Below are 18430 nucleotides of genomic sequence, written 5' to 3'. Positions count from 1 at the left end.
TTATGTATGGATGTGCAAGTTGGACCACAAAGAAAGCTGAGCCCAGAAGAATGGATACTTTAGAATTGTGGTGCTGGAGAAGACTCTTGAGAGTCCCTTGGACTTCAAGGAGATCAAGCCAGTCAATCCTAAAGAAAGCAACCCTGAATATTCTTTGGGAAGACCAATGCTGACGCTCCAACACTTTGGCCACCTGATGTGAAGAGCCAACTCATTGGAAAAGACCCTGATCCTGGGAAAGATTGAGAGTAGGAGGAGAAGGGTTTGACAGAGCATGAGATGGTTGGATGGCATCATAGACTCAATGGGCTTGAGTTTGAGCAAACTCAAGAGAGTGAGATAGTAAAGGACAGGAAAGCCTGACATGCTGCAGTTCGTAGGGTTACAAAGAGTCAGACACGACTTAGCCACTGAACAAGAAAAACAATCACATTTTACCTTGAAATGACATTTTGTCACAACACACAATGTCAAACCTACTGTAGTAAACTTCCACTTCCCTGTTCTTGTCATTTGTGTTATTGTTGTCATACATTCTACTTATAATTACATTATGAATCCTATAAAATGTTGCTATTATTTTGCCTTAAATATTCTATTATATTAAAAATGAGAGAAAAAATGTTTATATTTATCCACAAAATTACTGTTTAGTGCAGTGTCCATAGCTTTGGGTGGATCAACATTTTCATCTTTTATCGTTTGCCTTTAGCCTGAAGACATTTTGTAGCAGTTTTGTGCAGCATATGTCTGGTCACCTCAAATACTATCATTTATTTATCTGAAATCATTTAAATTTCCATTCACTTTTGAAAAATATTTTCATAGGTGACTGAATTCTAGGTAACACCTCCCCCAGCTCCAGTGCTTAAAATATGTTTTGACTTTTAAGGAACTTATGTTGCCTCCAACAAAAAGTCAGGACAACTTGTCTTAGTTTCCTGTATATAATGTGTCAGCTTTTTAAACTGCTTTTAAGACTGTTTCTTTTTGTTTGGTTGGTTGTTTATCACTGGATTTCAGCAATTGTATTATAGGGTTTTCTAAGAATGTTTTCTTGATTTCATTTGGGATTTGTTGAACCTCCTGGACTGGTGGGTTTACAGTTTTCATTAAATTTGGAAGAATTCTATCTGTCATTTCTTAACATTTTCTCCTCATTTCCTATTCTGCATCTTCAAATACACATGTTTTATATAATTTGATATTTTCCCACATGCCACTGAGTTTCCATTTATATTTTTCTTTTTTCTATCTCTGCTTCAGCTTGGGTATTTCCTATTGCTATTTGTTTAACTTCTAATTCTTTCATTCTGCGATGTCTAACCTCTTGTTAAAGTAATCCAAATAATTGTTCATTTCAGATACTGTTTAGAAGTCCCATTTGTTTTCTTTCTAGATTTTCCTCTTTTTATGCTTCATTAAATGTATTAATATTAGTGGTTTAAAGATCTTATCAGCCAATTCAATCATATCTGTAATTTCTGAATCTATTTACTTTTTTAATTTTATTTTTTTACTTTACAATACTGTATTGCTTTTGCCATATATTGACATGAATCCACCACAGGTGTACAAGAGTTCCCAACCCTGAACCCCCCTCCCATCACCCTCCCCATATCATCTCTCTGGGTCATCCCAGGGCACCAGCCCCAAGCATCCTGTATCCTGTATCGAACCTAGACTAGCAATTCGTTTCTTACATGATACTATACATGTTTCAATGCCATTCTCCCAAATCATCCCACCCTCTCCCTCTCCCACAGAGTCCAAAAGTCTGTGATTATAAAGTGAAGTAAGCCAGAAAGAAAAACACCAATACAGTATATTTTCTTATTTTAATATAAAATTATTTATTTTAATTGGAGGTTAATTATTTTACAATATTGTATTGGTTTTGCCATACATGAACATGAATCCACCACGGGTGTAGACGTGTTCCCCATCCTGAACCCCCCTCAGTGATTCCTTTTTTAAAAACTTGTTATGGGTCACTTTTTTATTTTGGGGGGAATTCTGGTAATTTTTTGATTGGATGCTGGAAATTGTTTGGCAATACTTTACTAGTAAGAACTCTAGCAATAAATGATCAGAACACACTCAGAAACAAGAGAGTCGTACTTGAAAAGTTAAATGTTTTTTTTTTTTTCCATTGAGTTACCTTCATTCTCTTCAAAATGTATTCCTTTTATGACCAAGTGATAAATTTTTATTTTGATTTGTGATCCCACCTTACCTGCCACATACACTACACTCCACTTCTATAGCAATTGCTTCCTTTTTGATTCATTTTCCCATCAATCTGAATCTTTTAAGATGGTGTTTACTTGTTTGAAGTGGAAGAAATATAAAAGGATGGCAGGGTTAAGTGGCAGACGGGAGAAGAAGAGGGTGATGTAATGTCTAGAAACTTATTCCACTCATATTTCCCCAAATATTTATATGTTTTATCCATATTGGATACTTCAGTTCAGTTCAGTCGCTCAGTCCTGTCTGACTCTCTGCGACCCCATGAATCGCAGCACCCCAGGCCTCCCTGTCCATCACCATCTCGCAGAGTTCACTCAAACTCATGTCCATCGAGTCAGTGATGCCATCCAGCCATCTCACCCTCTGTTGTCCCCTTCTCCTCCTGCCCTCAATCCCTCCCAGCATCAGAGTCTTTTCCAATGAGTCAACTCTTTGCATGAGGTGGCCGAAGTATTGGAGTTTCAGCTTCAGCATCATTCCTTCCAAAGAACAACCAGGGCTGATCTCCTCTAGAATGGACTGGTTGGATCTCCTTGCAGTCCAAGGGACTCTCAAGAGTCTTCTCCAACACCACAGTTCAAAAGCATCAATTCTTCGGCGCTCAGCCTTCTTCACAGTCCAACTCTCAATCCATACATGACCACTGGAAAAACCATAGCCTTGACTAGGCGGACCTTTGTTGGCCAAGTAATGTCTCTGCTTTTCAATATGCTGTCTAGGTTGGTCATAACTTTTCTTCCAAGGAGTAAGCGTCTTTTAATTTCATGGCTGCAGTCACCATTTGCAATGAGTTTGGAGCCCAAAAAAATAAAGTCTGACACTGTTTCCACTGTTTCCCCATCTATTTCCCATGAAGTGATTTTTAAAAACTAACACCCAGAAAAGATGTCCTTTTCATTATAGGGGACTGGAATGCAAAAGTAGGAAGTCAAGAAACACCTGGAGTAACGGGCAAATTTGGCCTTGGGATACAGAATGAAGCAGGGCAAAGTCTAATAGAGTTTTGCCAAAAGAACGCACTGGTCATAGCAAACACCCTCTTCCAACAACACAAGAGAAGACTCTACACATGGACATCACCAGATGGTCAACACTGAAATCAGATTGATTATATTCTTTGCAGCCAAAGACAGAAAAGCTCTATACAGTCAGCAAAAAAAAAAAAAAAAAAAAAAAAAAAAAAAAAAAGACCAGGAGCTGACTGTGGCTCAGATCATGAGCTCCTTATTGCCAAATTGGATACTTGGAACTCCTCAAATTGGTGTATTTGTTCACTGCCTCCTTCATTTCATTCTCCATCTCCTCCTCTTTATCCATAGGCAGCATGTCAGCTTCTTTTACAATAGCAAAATATTTCTTGTCGGGGTCCAGCCCCAGTGGATCCAGGGTGATTCGAAGTGTGGACGGCACAGGCGAGGAAAACTTATTTATTTATTGATATAAGATTAGATTAAAAAACAATAGTATAGTAGGAAAATTAAGTGGAGAAAAGAGGCTGTATAACTTGGTTTACGTGGAAAACCAATAAAGTTCCAGACAAGGAACTTACACCATCTACGTTAGGCCACCGGCGTCCGTTTGAATATTGGAGAGTGCCCCGCCTTGGGCTCTCTCTCTTATGGATCTTAGAAGCCAGGACAAGTAAGTACACATGGTGAGCCTCCACACCCCAGATGGGAATTCAGCCTGAAATTAAAGAGGAGACACGGGGGAAACCAGTCCAGCGACTGGCCCGTCCTCTATTGTTCAGAAGGCCTTTTATACTTTTGATAGTACATGGAGATCAATGGGTAACACAAAATTATGCAGCATTAGCAGCCCAGACTATTATCAAAACTATGCTTTTCTCTCTGCATACCTAGTTGTATACACAAGTCTTAGGTGATTTACATCATCTTCTGGCCAAAAGGGCCAATGAACATTTTACAGCCTTTTTTCTGATAAGGGTTTGTCAACCAGAATACTTATTTGTGTTGATCTTCCCAAAGTCTGGTGCCACTCTCAGAAAGCACTAAATAAAGTTACATTCTTACATAGCAAAGATACAGCAATTTATAACAAGTAAAAGGAGTACAGTGATTTACAACAAAAGAAAAGTAATTAACTCAAAAGTCTAGTGTTGCTAACATCAAAACTACTATATATCTTTTTCCATATCCTGATTACATTGATTAACATCCTCCCAGGTGCCTAAAAGATAAAGAATATGGAGGCCAGGCAGCAGTCATCGAGTCAACAGTGAAAACCTTCTACCGATATAATTTTTAACTCTTTAGAAAAGGCTCTGTATCTTTAAGATGCTTTTAAGCTTTGTGCCTCTTGTGGTTGGGGGGCTGTAAGCAACTCACAAGCTGTAAGAGGTCGGGGGAACCTGTTAGGCAAGCTAGAGAGCTATCAGAGGGGGTTTAACCGAAACATCCCTTTCAAATGCAGAAGACTAAAGCCCTGATTTGACTTTTTCCAGAGAATATCAGAAGAGTGGAGAAGCAGAGTACAAAAGCCAGCAGATTTTTGGTTTTTGGGGTATATGCTCAGGAAATTCCAGGGGGAAACCCTGAAGCCTGATCACGTCCTTGCATTTTGTCAGGCTTCCTTCCTCATGACCTTGTCATGGGCGGGATTCCTCATGCTGGCTCCCGGCAATGAATGAAATTAATAAAGATAAAAATAAATGGAAAGTCATCTGGTATCTAATGGTAAATTATATATTCCTTGTATTCAGCAATTCCAATCATCTGTCTTAAGCCCTGTAGTTTGCAGGCTCCTAGACCAAGGAATAGTCTTTTCTAACCAATCTCAAAGTATACATTCTTGGAATTCATTCATTCCAAATTGATCCTGCTGGCTGGTTTTTCTGAATTTCTCTTCAGAAACTTGCTTATGAAAATGTAATTGTAGGAGTAACTGTCAAGTTCTCTCTTCATGCTCCACTCCTGGAAACGAAAAGCTTTCACATCGCTGCCTGTGATGTGTTGTTTCCATTTGTCAAGCCAGGATCATGAAGACTCACTGCTTTGTTGTTGTTTTCCCTTAGGATTTGTTCGTCTGGTTGAAGGGGATGGATCCTGCTTAGGGCGAGTAGAAGTACATTCTGGAGAAGACTGGACCCCAGTGTCTGATGGCAACTTTGCACTCTCGACTGCCCACGTCATCTGTGCAGACTTGGAATGCGGCACAGCAGGGTTTGTCCTGGGACCCATGCCCTTCAGAGAGTCTGATGGCCAGGTCTGGGCTGAAGAGTTCAGGTGTAAAGGGGAGGAGCCTAAGCTCCAGTTCTGTCCCAGAGTGCCCTGTCCAGGGGGCACTTGTCACCACAGTGGAGCTGCTCAAGTTGTCTGTTCAGGTGAGATGCAGGTCAGGACTAACCTCCCTGCACACTCTGCTCAGGTGAGAAATCATGAAATGTTTCTGAAATCCTGTCCTCTTGTATCCAGCATACTCAGAAGTCCAGCTCATGTCAAATGGCACCTCTCAGTGTGAGGGGCAAGTGAAGATGAACACTTCTGGAAGATGGAGAGCTCTGTGTGCCTCCCACTGGAGTCTGGCTAGTGCCAATGTTGTCTGCCATCAGCTCGGCTGTGGAGTTGCCATCTCCACTCCCAGAGGACCACACTTTGTGGAAGGAAGTGATCAGATCTCAACAGTCCGATTTCACTGTTTGGGGGCAGAGTCCTTCCTGTGGAGTTGCCCTGTGACTGTCCTGGGTGGTCCTGACTGTTCCCATGGTAACACAGCCTCTGTGATCTGCTCAGGAAAGAGAGAGGGAAGGGCTACTGGTGCTCAGGATGCTCCTGGAATGAAATGTCTCCAAGAGTAAAGAGTGAGGGAAAACTGGCTTCAAAAGGTAGATATTTCATGAAACGTCCTTATATTTTATGAAATGATTCTTTTAATTGTTCATCCGTTTTCAAGTCAGGGCAGAAATGTTAAGAAGAATAATACAGTTAAAAATAAACATTAATATTTACTGAGCGACTGAACTGAACTGAACTGAACATATAACCACTGAGAACAATGTGTAAATAATAAGCATATACTTCATTCAGGGTTTTTTTTTTTTTTTTTCCCCTCTGAACCATTTAAAAATGACTTATACATATCAGGTTCCTTTACCCAGCATGCATTTTTTAAGTACAAAGACATCCATTGAAATTCAGAAAAATGTTAATTACACACAATATTATTATTGTTGTTAAAGATTTATTTATTTATTTTTGGCTGGGCTGGGGCTTCATTGCTGCTTGTGGGCTTTCTCTTTAGTCATGTCCTAATATTTGCAACCTGATGGATAGTCCATGGAATTCTCCAGGCCAGAATATTGGAGTGGGTAGCTGTTCCCTGCTCCAAGGGATCTTCCTAACCCAGGGATCAAACCCAGGTCTCCTGCATTTGCAGCTATGGACATCATGGACATCCATTATCTCAAATGCCTCTGTGAATGTTGAAGGCGCCAGTATCTAGTGCCAGGGGGCCAGGAGGATACTTACTCACCTGTGCTCCCAGTGAGGATCTAAGTCCTTTGTTATGTCACAGGAGTTAGCAGAAGCCAGGGAACCTGCTCCATGTCCTCTAGGCCATGGGGAAAACCTGGAGAAATCTGGAGAATTCTGACTTGGTCAGACACCTATGCATGAAGGAAACTTGGTAGAGTCCAGGATTCCTGAAAGCAGATTTTAACATTCCATTGGAGAAAAAAAGAAAGATTGCAGATAGTAAGAGTCATTTTCCAGTGCTTCCCTCATCCCAAGGTGAAGCACTATGGAGCTGAACTAGCCAGTGGGGCCTTTCCCTTTAGGAGAAAGAAAAGAAATCTGTCAGTGCCCAGCTCCCCAGTTCTGTGGGAGGCACAAAGAAACCCATTTCTCTCTGATAGCACCCAGAGTTCTGGGGCCAGACCTCATGACTGGGGGCAGAGAAACGATGTGAAAGGTCATTAAGAATGTCAAAGGGTAGAAGATGGATTCAGTTCTTGCTGACTGTGCTCAAGACTTCAACAAAAAACTTGTACACAAGCCTCTGGGGAAACCCCAAAGGAGGATCCTTCTCTCTGGGCCTATTGGTGCCCCCAGTGCCCTGAGTACTCAATTTACACCTACCTCTACTCTGTTGACAGCTCCCTGTGTATATTCTCAAGTGTGGAGTTGAGAGTAAACTTCAGTAAATGGAATGTTTTCAGGAAAACAGGACAGTCCTGTGGGCAAGGGGGTAACCACACACTTGAGCAGAAGTAGAATCTTGTGCAAAACAAAAAAGAGGTTTTCAGCAGCCAGCCTGGTGAGTGGTAAGAACCAGAGAAGACAACAAAGTTTAAAATTTTGCTGCAGAAGGAGCAGGGAATTGCCAGCCATGAATACTCTATCGAGCAACATTATCCTTCACATAGGAAAGAGAAGGAAAGATTTTCACAAAGAAATAAAAGCTGAGGGAGTGAAGTGGGTGTATCCATACAAGGTCAGAGAAGAGTATGTATCATCTGAAAGTAATCACTGAAGATTTGGGGGGGGGGGGCGGTGAGAGTTCTCTACCACTTCAAATGCAAAAGCACCAGTGCAAAATTCCAAGGCCCATCAAGGTGGAAAGATATCATCATCACAAAGGGTGACAAATATCTTTCAAACTGACAGAGGGACATGTCGATGACTTAGAATTTTGTGATCTAACTTAGAAAGAATCGAACACTGTTGTTTTGAGGAATCTCAATGAACTATAAGAAAACTCAAAATGGCAATTCAATGAAATCTGAAGAATAATATACTAACACAGTAAGAGATTTAATAAATAGATAGAAATGATAACAAAGAACCAACAGAAACTCTGATCCTGAAGAATTTAATAAATGAAATGAGAAAAATGTAATAGAGAGCATCTAAAATAGAGTAGACCAAATTCAAGACAGAATCTGTGACTACAAGATAGGAACTTTGAAACAGCTCTTATCAGTGGAAAATAAAGAAAATTGAATAGAAAAGAACAAAATATCCTATGTGATCTATTAATCTCCATTAAACATACAAATATTAGAATAATTAAGGTTCAGGAAGGAGAAGAGAGGAGAAACTGTAAGAAAGTTTATTTAAATAAATAATAGCCAGGATCTTTCCAAGCATAAGGAAGAGACTTGGACATCCAAGTTTATAAAGGTAATAACCCTGTTATCTGAATGCAGAAATATCTTCTCCTGGATATTGTATAATGAAACTGTCAAAAATTTCAAGAGATAACCATATCAGTAGATTTCTCAGCAAAAATTCTATAGGCCTGGAGAGAGTGGAATGGCATATTCAATGTGTTGAAAGAAAAAAATTGCCAGCCATGAATACTCTATCGAGCAACATTATCCTTCACATAAGAAAGAGAAGGAAAGATTTTCACAAAAATAAAAGCTGAGGGAGTTCATCACTGCTAGACCTGACTCACAAGAAATGCTGAAAGGGGTTTTACAAGCCTAAACAAAATGCTGTTAATTTGTGAGATGGAAAAAAAAAAATGAATGTATATACAACAGTCTGTGTTAATCATCTCACTTTAGAATAAAGATTAAAGGAAAAGAGTAGTAAAAACAAATGTAGATTTAATAATTTGTTAACAAATACACAACATAAAAAGAGATAAAATGTGACATTGGAATATGTAAGGGAAGGTTAAAAAGTAGAGTGTTTGTAGGCATCTTAATTTGCTATCAATATAAAATGAACTGTTTTATATATAGTATGTTCATGTAAAACTCATGGTAACTGCATGGCAAAAATGTGGAGTATACTTACAAAAGGTAAAGGGGAATCATAGAAGACCATCATGAAAAATTACCAATGTAAAAAAGTAGGCTACCACTTCAAATGAGCTATAAGAAAACTCAAAATGGCAATTCAATGAAATCAGAAGAATAATATACTAACACAGTAAGAGATTTAATAAATCTCTTATAAATAGTAATAATAAATAATAATAGTAATAAATAGTAATACTAGTAGTAATAAATAGTAATTACTAATGTAAAAACAAGGCAATGGGACTACAGTCAGAAAGCAGTAAGACGGCATTAGGGATTTTTACATATCCATAATCAGTCAAAATGGAAGTGGATTAAATTCATCACTCAAAAAGAGTTACTAGCTGCATGGAAATCAAGACCAAACTATTTGCTGCCTAAAGGAGAGTCACTCCTGATTTAGGAACACACAAAGGCTCAAAGTAAAGGGACTGAAAAAGATGCTCCATGGCAAGTGAAAACCTAAGAAGAGCAGGGGTAGCTACATTATGTCAGACAAAATAGTATTTAGGCCAAAAATAGTAATAAGAAAACAAGAAGGTAATTATATCATGATAAAGGGGTCAATTCATCAAGAAGATTTAATAGTCACAAATATATACTTCCCCATTGAAGCATATTAAAAAGCAGATAGCATATTAAAAAGCAGAGACATTACTTTGCCAGCAAAGGTCCATCTAGTCAAGGCTATGGTTTTTCCAGTGGTCATGTATGGATGTGAGAGTTAGACTGTGAAGAAAGCTGAGAGCTGAAGAATTGATGCTTTTGAACTGTGGTGTTGGAGAAGACTCTTGAGAGTCCCTTGGACTGCAAGGAGATCCAACCAGTCCATTCTAAAGGAGATCAGTCCTGGGTGTTCATTGGAGGGACTGATGCTGAAGCTGAAACTCCAATACTTTGGCCACCTCATGTGAAGAATTGACTCATTGGAAAAGACCCTGATGCTGGGAGGGATTGGGGGCAGGAGGAGAAGTGGATGACAGAGGATGAGATGGCTGGATGGCATCACCGACTCGATGGACATAAGTTTGATTGAACCCCGGGAGTTGATGATGGACAGGGAGGCCTGGCGTGCTGCAATTCATGGGGTCACAAAGAGTCGGATATGACTGAGCGACTGAACTGAACTGAACAGATCTAAAGGGAGAAAGAGACCGATATACGGTATTAGTAGGGAATACTCATACTGCACTTTCAGCAAATCATCCAGAGAGAAAATCCACACAAACCATGAGGCTTGCACCATACTTCAGAATGAAGGATCTAACAGACATTTGTGTGGGTGCATGCTCAGTTGCTCAGTCATGTCTGACTCTTTGTGACCCCATGAACTTTAGCCCACCAGGCTCCTCTGTCCATGGGATTTTCCAGGCAAGAAAACTGGAGTGGATTGCCATTTCCTACTCCAGGGGTTCTTCCTGACCCAGGGATCAAACAAATGCACGTTTCTGTCATCTCCTGCTTTGACAGGCAGATACTTTACCACTAGCACCACCTGGGAAGCCCTAAATACTGTATACTGCCATCTAACTTTCATTTTTGTATTACAATTCTTTGAGAACCAGTGTCCATCAACCCCACTAAAGTTTCTTTACCACCTTCAGGCTGCTGCCTGCTGGGCATTGTGCCAAAACATATTGGCCCACCTGTCACTCAGAGTCATAATCTTCTCCTTTACTTTGCATTAATTTATTCAGTACTGACTCTAAAGGGCCTGTAGATTCATCTCTTACATAATATTTTAATGATTCATAAAGGTTATGATGAATTAAGTTGTCATGTTTATTTACAGTTTGAGGAGATATTCCAGGCAATCTGATCATATAATCTCTTATAGAGAATCAGTAAAATTTTTAGCAGTTATTCCACCTGTCTCCTCATCTTTCATGCTATTTTCCAGTCAACCATCTGTATACTTTCAGTAAGTTTAGATGCCCTCCATTTTTTTTTTTTGCCATTTTGTCTTTGATTCTTATCCTTTTAAAAAACCCCAGTCATTTCCCCATTACTCAGATACATTTACAGTAGCCTTGGAAAGCTATCTGTGACATCTCCCTTGACAAATCATCTTATCTTTACAATAATAAAGTCACATAAAGAACCCAACCAGCAGGAATCTCTTTTGTCTCAGCTTCAACCATCATTTTCATGAAAGTTATAGCTTCAGAGAATATTAGTATCACCATTAAACATACCAAAGTTGCTTGTATTTTCATTTCAGCAGGCTCCAAGAGAATATTTCATTTAAGGGTAGACTTGGATAATTCTCTTAATCAGGATGTGCGCTAAGTACTCATGCCTTTATCGAGCCCACCAAGAGGCTGTTTGTTCCTCTGTCCACATGTATGTAGAAGCTGCAGCAAACTAAGAGTTCTGAGTAAGACTCGACCTGCCTTTCCATTCAGTAGAATTTGAAGTAGTTCTTGGCACTTTTGCACAAATCTACTTCACTAGAGGATTTAAAAGAAAATTGTTTATACTGACCCACAAAGTGGCTTAATTCTTTTAGTTAGTATTCCTGTTTTGTTTTTCTTGAACCTCTCCCCTGCAGCCTGTGTAATTTTCTTAATGATCAATCACCTGTTGGGCAAAGATATCCTTCCAGCTCCTTACAATCCTCCCCTTTACAAAATAAATCACCAACTCTGAGGCTCTGACATCCTTGGGTCTGCTGAGTCTGCTCTGTGCTTATATTTGCAGATGCCAAATTGTTTGGAACTGATTAATGGACAGACTAAGAATGAGGTGGAAGAACTAAATGATTATAACGTGCTGTTTATGTTTAAATTAAAAAAAAAAAAGATTTTTTTTTTTGGCCTTACCTCACTGCACACAGAATCTTAGTTCCCCTGCCAGGGATCAAACCCATACCCCTTCAGTGGAAGCGTGGAGTCTTAACCACTGGACTGTCAGGGAAGTTCCTATAATGTGTTGTTTAAAAATGTCTCCCTTGGTAGCACCCAGGAACAGCTTGTTCACATCCTTCAGGACCGTAGATTGATGGTTTATACATGATTTATCCATGCACACAGACTGTCTTGGCTAAAGAGCAGTGAGGTGAATTTATACGCCTATTCTAAACATTTGTGTACATATTAAAATGGAAAGGAGCTAAAATGGATAAAACAAATTTGAAAGATAATAACAAAAATGGAAGTAAACTAACTTCAAGATTCCTACAATGTGTCCATGGCAACACAGTCTTTGAGTTAGGATTGATAATAGATCAACAGGACATAATCAAGTTCAGTAACAGGCCTAAACCTATGTATAATAAGTTGATTTTCTCCAAAGGCATCAAGATATCTCAAAAGGGAAAATATAATTTTTTTTAAAAAAAATGATGTACTGGCTGAATATCTTCATGGGGAAAAAAAAAAAGTGAACCACAACTCTTCCTTCACACCCTCTCACCTTTCACCTTCAATCTTTCCCATTGGTCTTTTCCAATGAGTCAACTCTTCCCATCAGGTGGCCAAAGTATTGGAGCTTCAGCTTTAGCATCAGTCCTTCCAATGAATATTCAGGGTTGATTTCCTTAAGAAATGACTGATTTTATCTCTTTGCAGTCCAACGGACTCTCAAGAGTCTTCTCCAGCAGCACAGTTTGAAAGTATCAATTCTTTGGTACTCAGCCTTCTGTATGGTCCAACTCTCACATACATACATGACTACAGGAAAAACCATAACTTTGTCTAGATGGACCTTTGTTGGCAAAGTGATGTCTCTGCTTTTTAATATGCTATCTAGGTGGGTCATAGCTTTTCTTCCAAGGAGCAAACATCTTTTAATTTCATGTGTGCAGACACTGTCCGCAGTGATTTTAGAGCCCAAGACAATGAAATCTGTCACTGTTTCCATTTCTTCCCCATCTGTTTGCCATGAAGTGATGGGACTAGACCCCATGATTTCAGTTTTTTTTTTTTCATTTTTATTTTTATTTATTTATTTATTTATTTATTAAATTTTAAAATCTTTAATTCTTACATGTGTTCCCAAACATGAAACCCCCTCCCACCTCCCTCCCCATAACATCTCTGTGGGTGATCCCCATGCACCAGCCCCAAGCATGCTGTATCCTGCGTCAGACATAGACTGGCGATTCAATTCTTACATGATAGTATACATGATAGAATGCCATTCTCCCAAATCATCCCGCCCTCTCCCTCTCTCTCTGAGTCCAAAAGTCCGTTATACACAGCTGTGTCTTTTTTCCTGTCTTGCATACAGGGTCGTCATTGCCATCTTTCTAAATTCCATATATATGTGTTAGTATACTGTATTGGTGTTTTTCTTTCTGGCTTACTTCACTCTGTATAATCGGCTCCAGTTTCATCCATCTCATCAGAACTGATTCAAATGAGTTTTTTGAATGCTGAGTTTTAAGTCAGCTTTTTCATTCTCTTCTTTCACCTTCATCAAGAGGTTCTTCAGTTCCTCTTCACTTTCTGCCATAAGGGTGGTGTTATCTGCATATCTAAGGTTATTCATATTTCTCCCAGCAATCTTGATTCCAGCTTGAGCTTCATCCAGCCCAGCATTTCACATGATGTACTCTGCATAGAAGTTAATTAAGCAGGATGACGATATACAACCTTGATGTACTCCTTTCCCAATTTGGAAACAGTCTATTGTTCATGTCGAATTCTAACTGTTGCTTCCTGACCTGCAAACAGGCTTCTCAGAAGGCAGGAAAGGTGTTCTGATATTCCCATCTCTTTAAGAATTCTCCACAGTTTGTTGTGATTCACACAGTCAAAGATGTGTGACTTTGCACAAAGATGTGCAAGATTTCTTTGTACCCGAAGATGCAGAAGCTCTATACAGTCAACAAAAACAAGACTAGGAGCTGACTGTGGCTCAGATCATGAACTTCTTATTGCAAAACTCAGAGTTAAATTGAAGAAAGTAGGGAAAACCACTAGATCATTCAGATATGACCTAACTCAAATTCCTTACGATTATACAGTGAAAGTGACAAATAGATTCAAGGGATTAGTTCTTATCGACAGAGTACCTGAAGAAATATGGATGGAGGTTCATCACATTGTACAGGAGACAGAGATCAAGATCATCCCCAAGAAAAAGAAATGCAAAAAGGCAAAATGGTTGTCAGAGGAGGGAGGCCTTACAAACAGCTGAGAAAAGAAGAGAAGCTAAAGTCAAAGGGAAAAAGGAAAGACATACCCATTTGAATGCAGAGTTCCAAATAATAGCAAGGAGAGATAAGAAAGCCTTCCTCTTCGATCAGTGCAAATAAATTGAGGAAAACAGCAGAATGGGAAAGATTGGAGATCTCTTCAAGAAAATTAGAGATACCAAGGGAACATTTCATGCAAAGATGGGCACAATCAAGGACAGAAATGGTATGGACCTAACAAAAGCAGAAGATATTACAAAGAGGTGGCAAGAATACACAGAAGAACTATACAAAAAAGATCTTCATTGACCCAGATAAGCGTAATGGTGTGATCACTCACCTAGAGCTAGACATCCTGGAATATGAAATCAAGTGGGCCTTAGGAGGCATCACTATGAACAAAGCTAGTGAAGGTGATTGAATTCCAGTTGAGCTATGTCAAAATCTAAAAGATGATGCTGTGAAAGTGGCTCGATATGCCAGCAAATTTGGAAAACTCAGCAGTGGCCACAGGACTGGACAAGGTCAGTTTTCATTCCAATCCCTAAGAAATGCAATGCCAAAGAATCTTCAAACTACCACACAATTGCACTCATCTCATACGCTAGTAAAGTAATGCTCAAAATTCTCCAAGCTAGTCTCAATAGTACATGGACCGAGAACCTCCAGATATTCAAGCTGGATTTAGAAAAGAGAGAGGAAACAGAGATCAAATTGCTAACATCTGTTGGACCATAGAAAAAGCAAGAGAGTTCCAGAAAAACATTGGCTTCTGCTTCATTGACTATGGCAAAGTTTTGACTGTGTGGATCACAATAAAGTGTGGAAACTTCTTAAAGAGATGGGAATACCAGACCACTTAAACTGCTTCCTGAGAAATCTGCATGCAGGTCAAGAAGCAACAGTTAGAATTGGACATGGAACAATAGACTGGTTCCAGATAGGGAAAGGAGTAGGCCAAAGCTGTATATTGTCACCCTGCTTATTTAACTTATATGCAGAGTACATCATGAGAAACGCTGGGCTGGATGAAGCATGAGCTGGAATCAAGATTGCCAGGAAAAATATCAATAACCTCAGATATGCAGATAACACCACCCTTATGGCAGAAAGTGAAGAAGAACTAAAGAGCCTCTTGATGAAAGAGAGAGTGAAAAAGTTGGCTTAAACTCAACATTCCGAAAACTAAGATCATGGCATCTGGTCCCATCACTTCATGGCAAATAGACGGGGAAACAACGGAGACAGTGAGACACTTCTTTATTTTGGGGGGCTCCAAAGTCACTCCAGATGGTGACTGCAGCCATGAAAGTAAAAGACGGTTACTCCTTAGAAGGAAAGTTATGATCAGCCTAGACAGCATATTAAAAAACAGAGACATTATTCTGCCAACAAAGGTTTGTTTAGTCAAAGCTATGGTTTTTCCAGTAGTCATTTATGGGTGTGAGAGTTGAACCATAAAGAAAGCTGAGGGCCAAGAATTGATTCTTTTGAACTGTGGTTTTGGAGAAGACTCTTGATAGTCCCTCGGACTGCAAGGAGATCAAACCAATCCATCCTAAAGGAAATCAGTCCTGAATATTCATTGGAAGGACTGACGTTGAAGCTGAAGGTGAAGCTCCAATACTTTGGCCACTTGAATCAAAGAACTGACTCACTGAAAAAGACCCTGATGCTGGGAAAGATAGAAGGCAGGAGGAGAAGAATCGACAAAGGATGAGATGCTTGGATGGCATCACTGACTCGATGGACATGAGTTTGAGCAAGTTCCGGCAGTTGATGATTGACAGGGAAGCCTGACGTGTTGCAGTCCATGGAGTCTCAAAGAGTCAGACACGACTGAAGTGACTTAGCATGCACTCCTGTGTCTTCTTGCCATCTCTTCTTAGTATCTTCTGCTTCTGTTAGGTTCTTGCCATTTCCTAAATGTCCTTTCCAGGTCCTTTATTTTGCCCATCTTTGCATGAAATGTTCCTTTGGTATCTCATTTTCTTGAAGAGATCTCTAGTCTTTCCCATTCTATTGTTTTCCTCTATTTCTTTACATTGTTCACTTAAGAAGGCTTTCTTGTCTCTCCTTGCCCTAAAGCAAAAGTCCTCAGTGATTTCAGAGGAGGCTGAATGGTCTTCAGACCTAGTGCAAAGTTCGAGCAGTGATACATACACTCCCTTCTATTGCTTACAGGGAATTCATGGTCAGCAGAGCTTCAACGGAGGGAGGCATAGACTTCACTTCTCAGTGGATGTTAAGATTTTGTGGATGTTTAAAACCCACCAGGGTGTATAAAATGGGAAATTGTTGATTCTAAATTTCTGCCTTTAGTTCTGTCAATTTTGGCTTTATGTATCTAAGACTTAGTATATATGAATGCCAGACCTATTTAGCATCTTTCTGTACATTTTTACATTTTCCATTTTTTTCTTTCTGTGCTTCATTATGCCCCCTTTTAGTATTGCTATCTTGTGCTGGTCTGATGGAGAATTACACACATCCTCTGAGTTATTTCAAAAACTGATATTTTAAATTCTAGAATTTTTATTAAATTATTTGTGATCATTTCTCTGCCAAAATTCTATCTTGTCATTTCATTCTTTGAACATTTCATCCATGGTGATTTAAACTTTTGCCAGGTTAACTCCAGTAGCCAGGTATCCTATACATTTCTTTCTAATGCATTTTTTTCTTCATACATTTTTGTCAAATTTTTTATCTTTTGTGACTGAGTATTTTTGATTGACAAGCATTATAGGTGAAAAATTGTAGAATTCCTTCAGAAAGGATCTTATTTTATAGCTTCCTCCAGGCACCCAATTTAGGGTCGATCACCTTACTTGAAAGAGGGTGAAGAAAATAGAAACTGGGCATCCATTCCTTGGGAAAGGATCAACTTTTAGCTCACTTTCCTTTTACCATGCCCTGATCCTGGCTAACCTTCTCCCAGGCAGACCCTGAATAGTGCTTCATGTTCCCTGAGCTAGTGTGTCTGGCAGAATCTCTGCTGAGCTTTTCAGAGTCTCAGCTCTTACCTCTGAATTGACAAAAGCCTCAGAGAAGTGGCTTACCTCTGCCCTTTATTCTCTCTGAGAGCTTGGCTCCAAAAACTTTCACTGCTTGGGTAGCTCAACAACAATATCAAAAGTACTGATAATTTCTCACTTTTGTAAATTTATTCTTAGTGCAGCACTTGGCTTAAAACAGAAATTTTGGCATTGTCAGACACAGAACTCTCCATAGAGAAGGTGAACTCTAAAATTACCATAAGGTTACTACTATGTTACAGTGTTTATCTCAGGCTCCACCACTTAGGTCATTATTCACCTTAATTCAATTTTCTGTTCTTTAACCCTCCCAATCCCCTGATCATTGCCTTTTCTGCAGGAAACCAGACCCAGGTGCTGCCCCAGTGCAATGACTCCGTGTCTGAACCAGCAGGCTCTGCAGCCTCAGAGGAGAGCGCCCCCTACTGCTCAGGTGAGAGTCCCACAGGACAGACGATCCTTCTTACCCCCTGGCTCCTTGCCCCTCTCATCACCCGTCACCGCCCCATTGTCCCATTTCTCTCTCCTCAGACAACAGACAGCTCCGCCTGGTGGACGGGGGCGGTCCCTGCGCCGGGAGAGTGGAGATCCTTGACCAGGGCTCCTGGGGCACCATCTGTGATGATGGCTGGGACCTGGACGATGCCCGCGTGGTGTGCAGGCAGCTGGGCTGTGGAGACGCCCTCAATGCCATGAAGTCTGCTCACTTTGGGGCGGGATCAGGGCCCATCTGGCTGGACGACCTGAACTGCACAGGAAATGAGTCCCATGTGTGGAGATGCCCTTCCCGGGGCTGGGGGCGGCACGACTGCAGACACAAGGAGGACGCGGGGCTCATCTGCTCAGGTCAGCACTCCACACTGTCCACAGGCTGGGGGAGGGGAATGTCCAGGAGGACGGGGGTCTGAGCGCTGAGGGAGAGATGCTGAAAGGATCAGAGAAGGAGGCTTCCTCCCATGGAGCCTGTGTTTCCAGCAGACGAGAAGACAAGGTGCTTGCAGCGGCTGAGATTCTGGTCCTTTCTTCTCAGCAGTGTTTCCTGCCAGAGCCGTTTCTCACAGTTTCCACATGAAAGCAGGGCTCACTCTGCAGTTCCCTGTCGTAATACAGTCTGAAGATCCTGGTGATGTTGTAATGAAAGCATAGATTTATTCTGTTCAGTTCTGTTTGCTAGGAGTCTGACAATGGCCTCTGTGAGCCAACATCCCAGTGTCCACAGGGCTGTGTTCTTCC

General features: G+C 40.3%; 1 protein-coding gene across 1 annotated transcript in view; it reads left to right on the top strand.

The window, feature by feature from the left end:
- Positions 1-18105, top strand: part of LOC138078779 (antigen WC1.1-like) — an 89341-nt gene extending 71236 nt beyond the window's left edge. Inside the window, exons 11-14 of the mRNA XM_068971524.1 lie at positions 5285-5593; positions 5685-6026; positions 17538-17630; positions 17729-18105. Coding sequence (XP_068827625.1) covers positions 5285-5593; positions 5685-6026; positions 17538-17630; positions 17729-18105 — 1121 coding nt within the window. The remainder of the gene's footprint in view (positions 1-5284; positions 5594-5684; positions 6027-17537; positions 17631-17728) is intronic.
- Positions 18106-18430: the final 325 nt, after the last annotated feature.

Source organism: Capricornis sumatraensis, chromosome 4, assembly GCF_032405125.1.
Source record: "Capricornis sumatraensis isolate serow.1 chromosome 4, serow.2, whole genome shotgun sequence".
NCBI classification, from domain to species: Eukaryota; Metazoa; Chordata; class Mammalia; order Artiodactyla; family Bovidae; genus Capricornis; species Capricornis sumatraensis.
The sequence above is the reverse complement of the archived record's forward strand: the minus strand, read 5'-3'. Positions and strand labels throughout refer to the sequence as shown.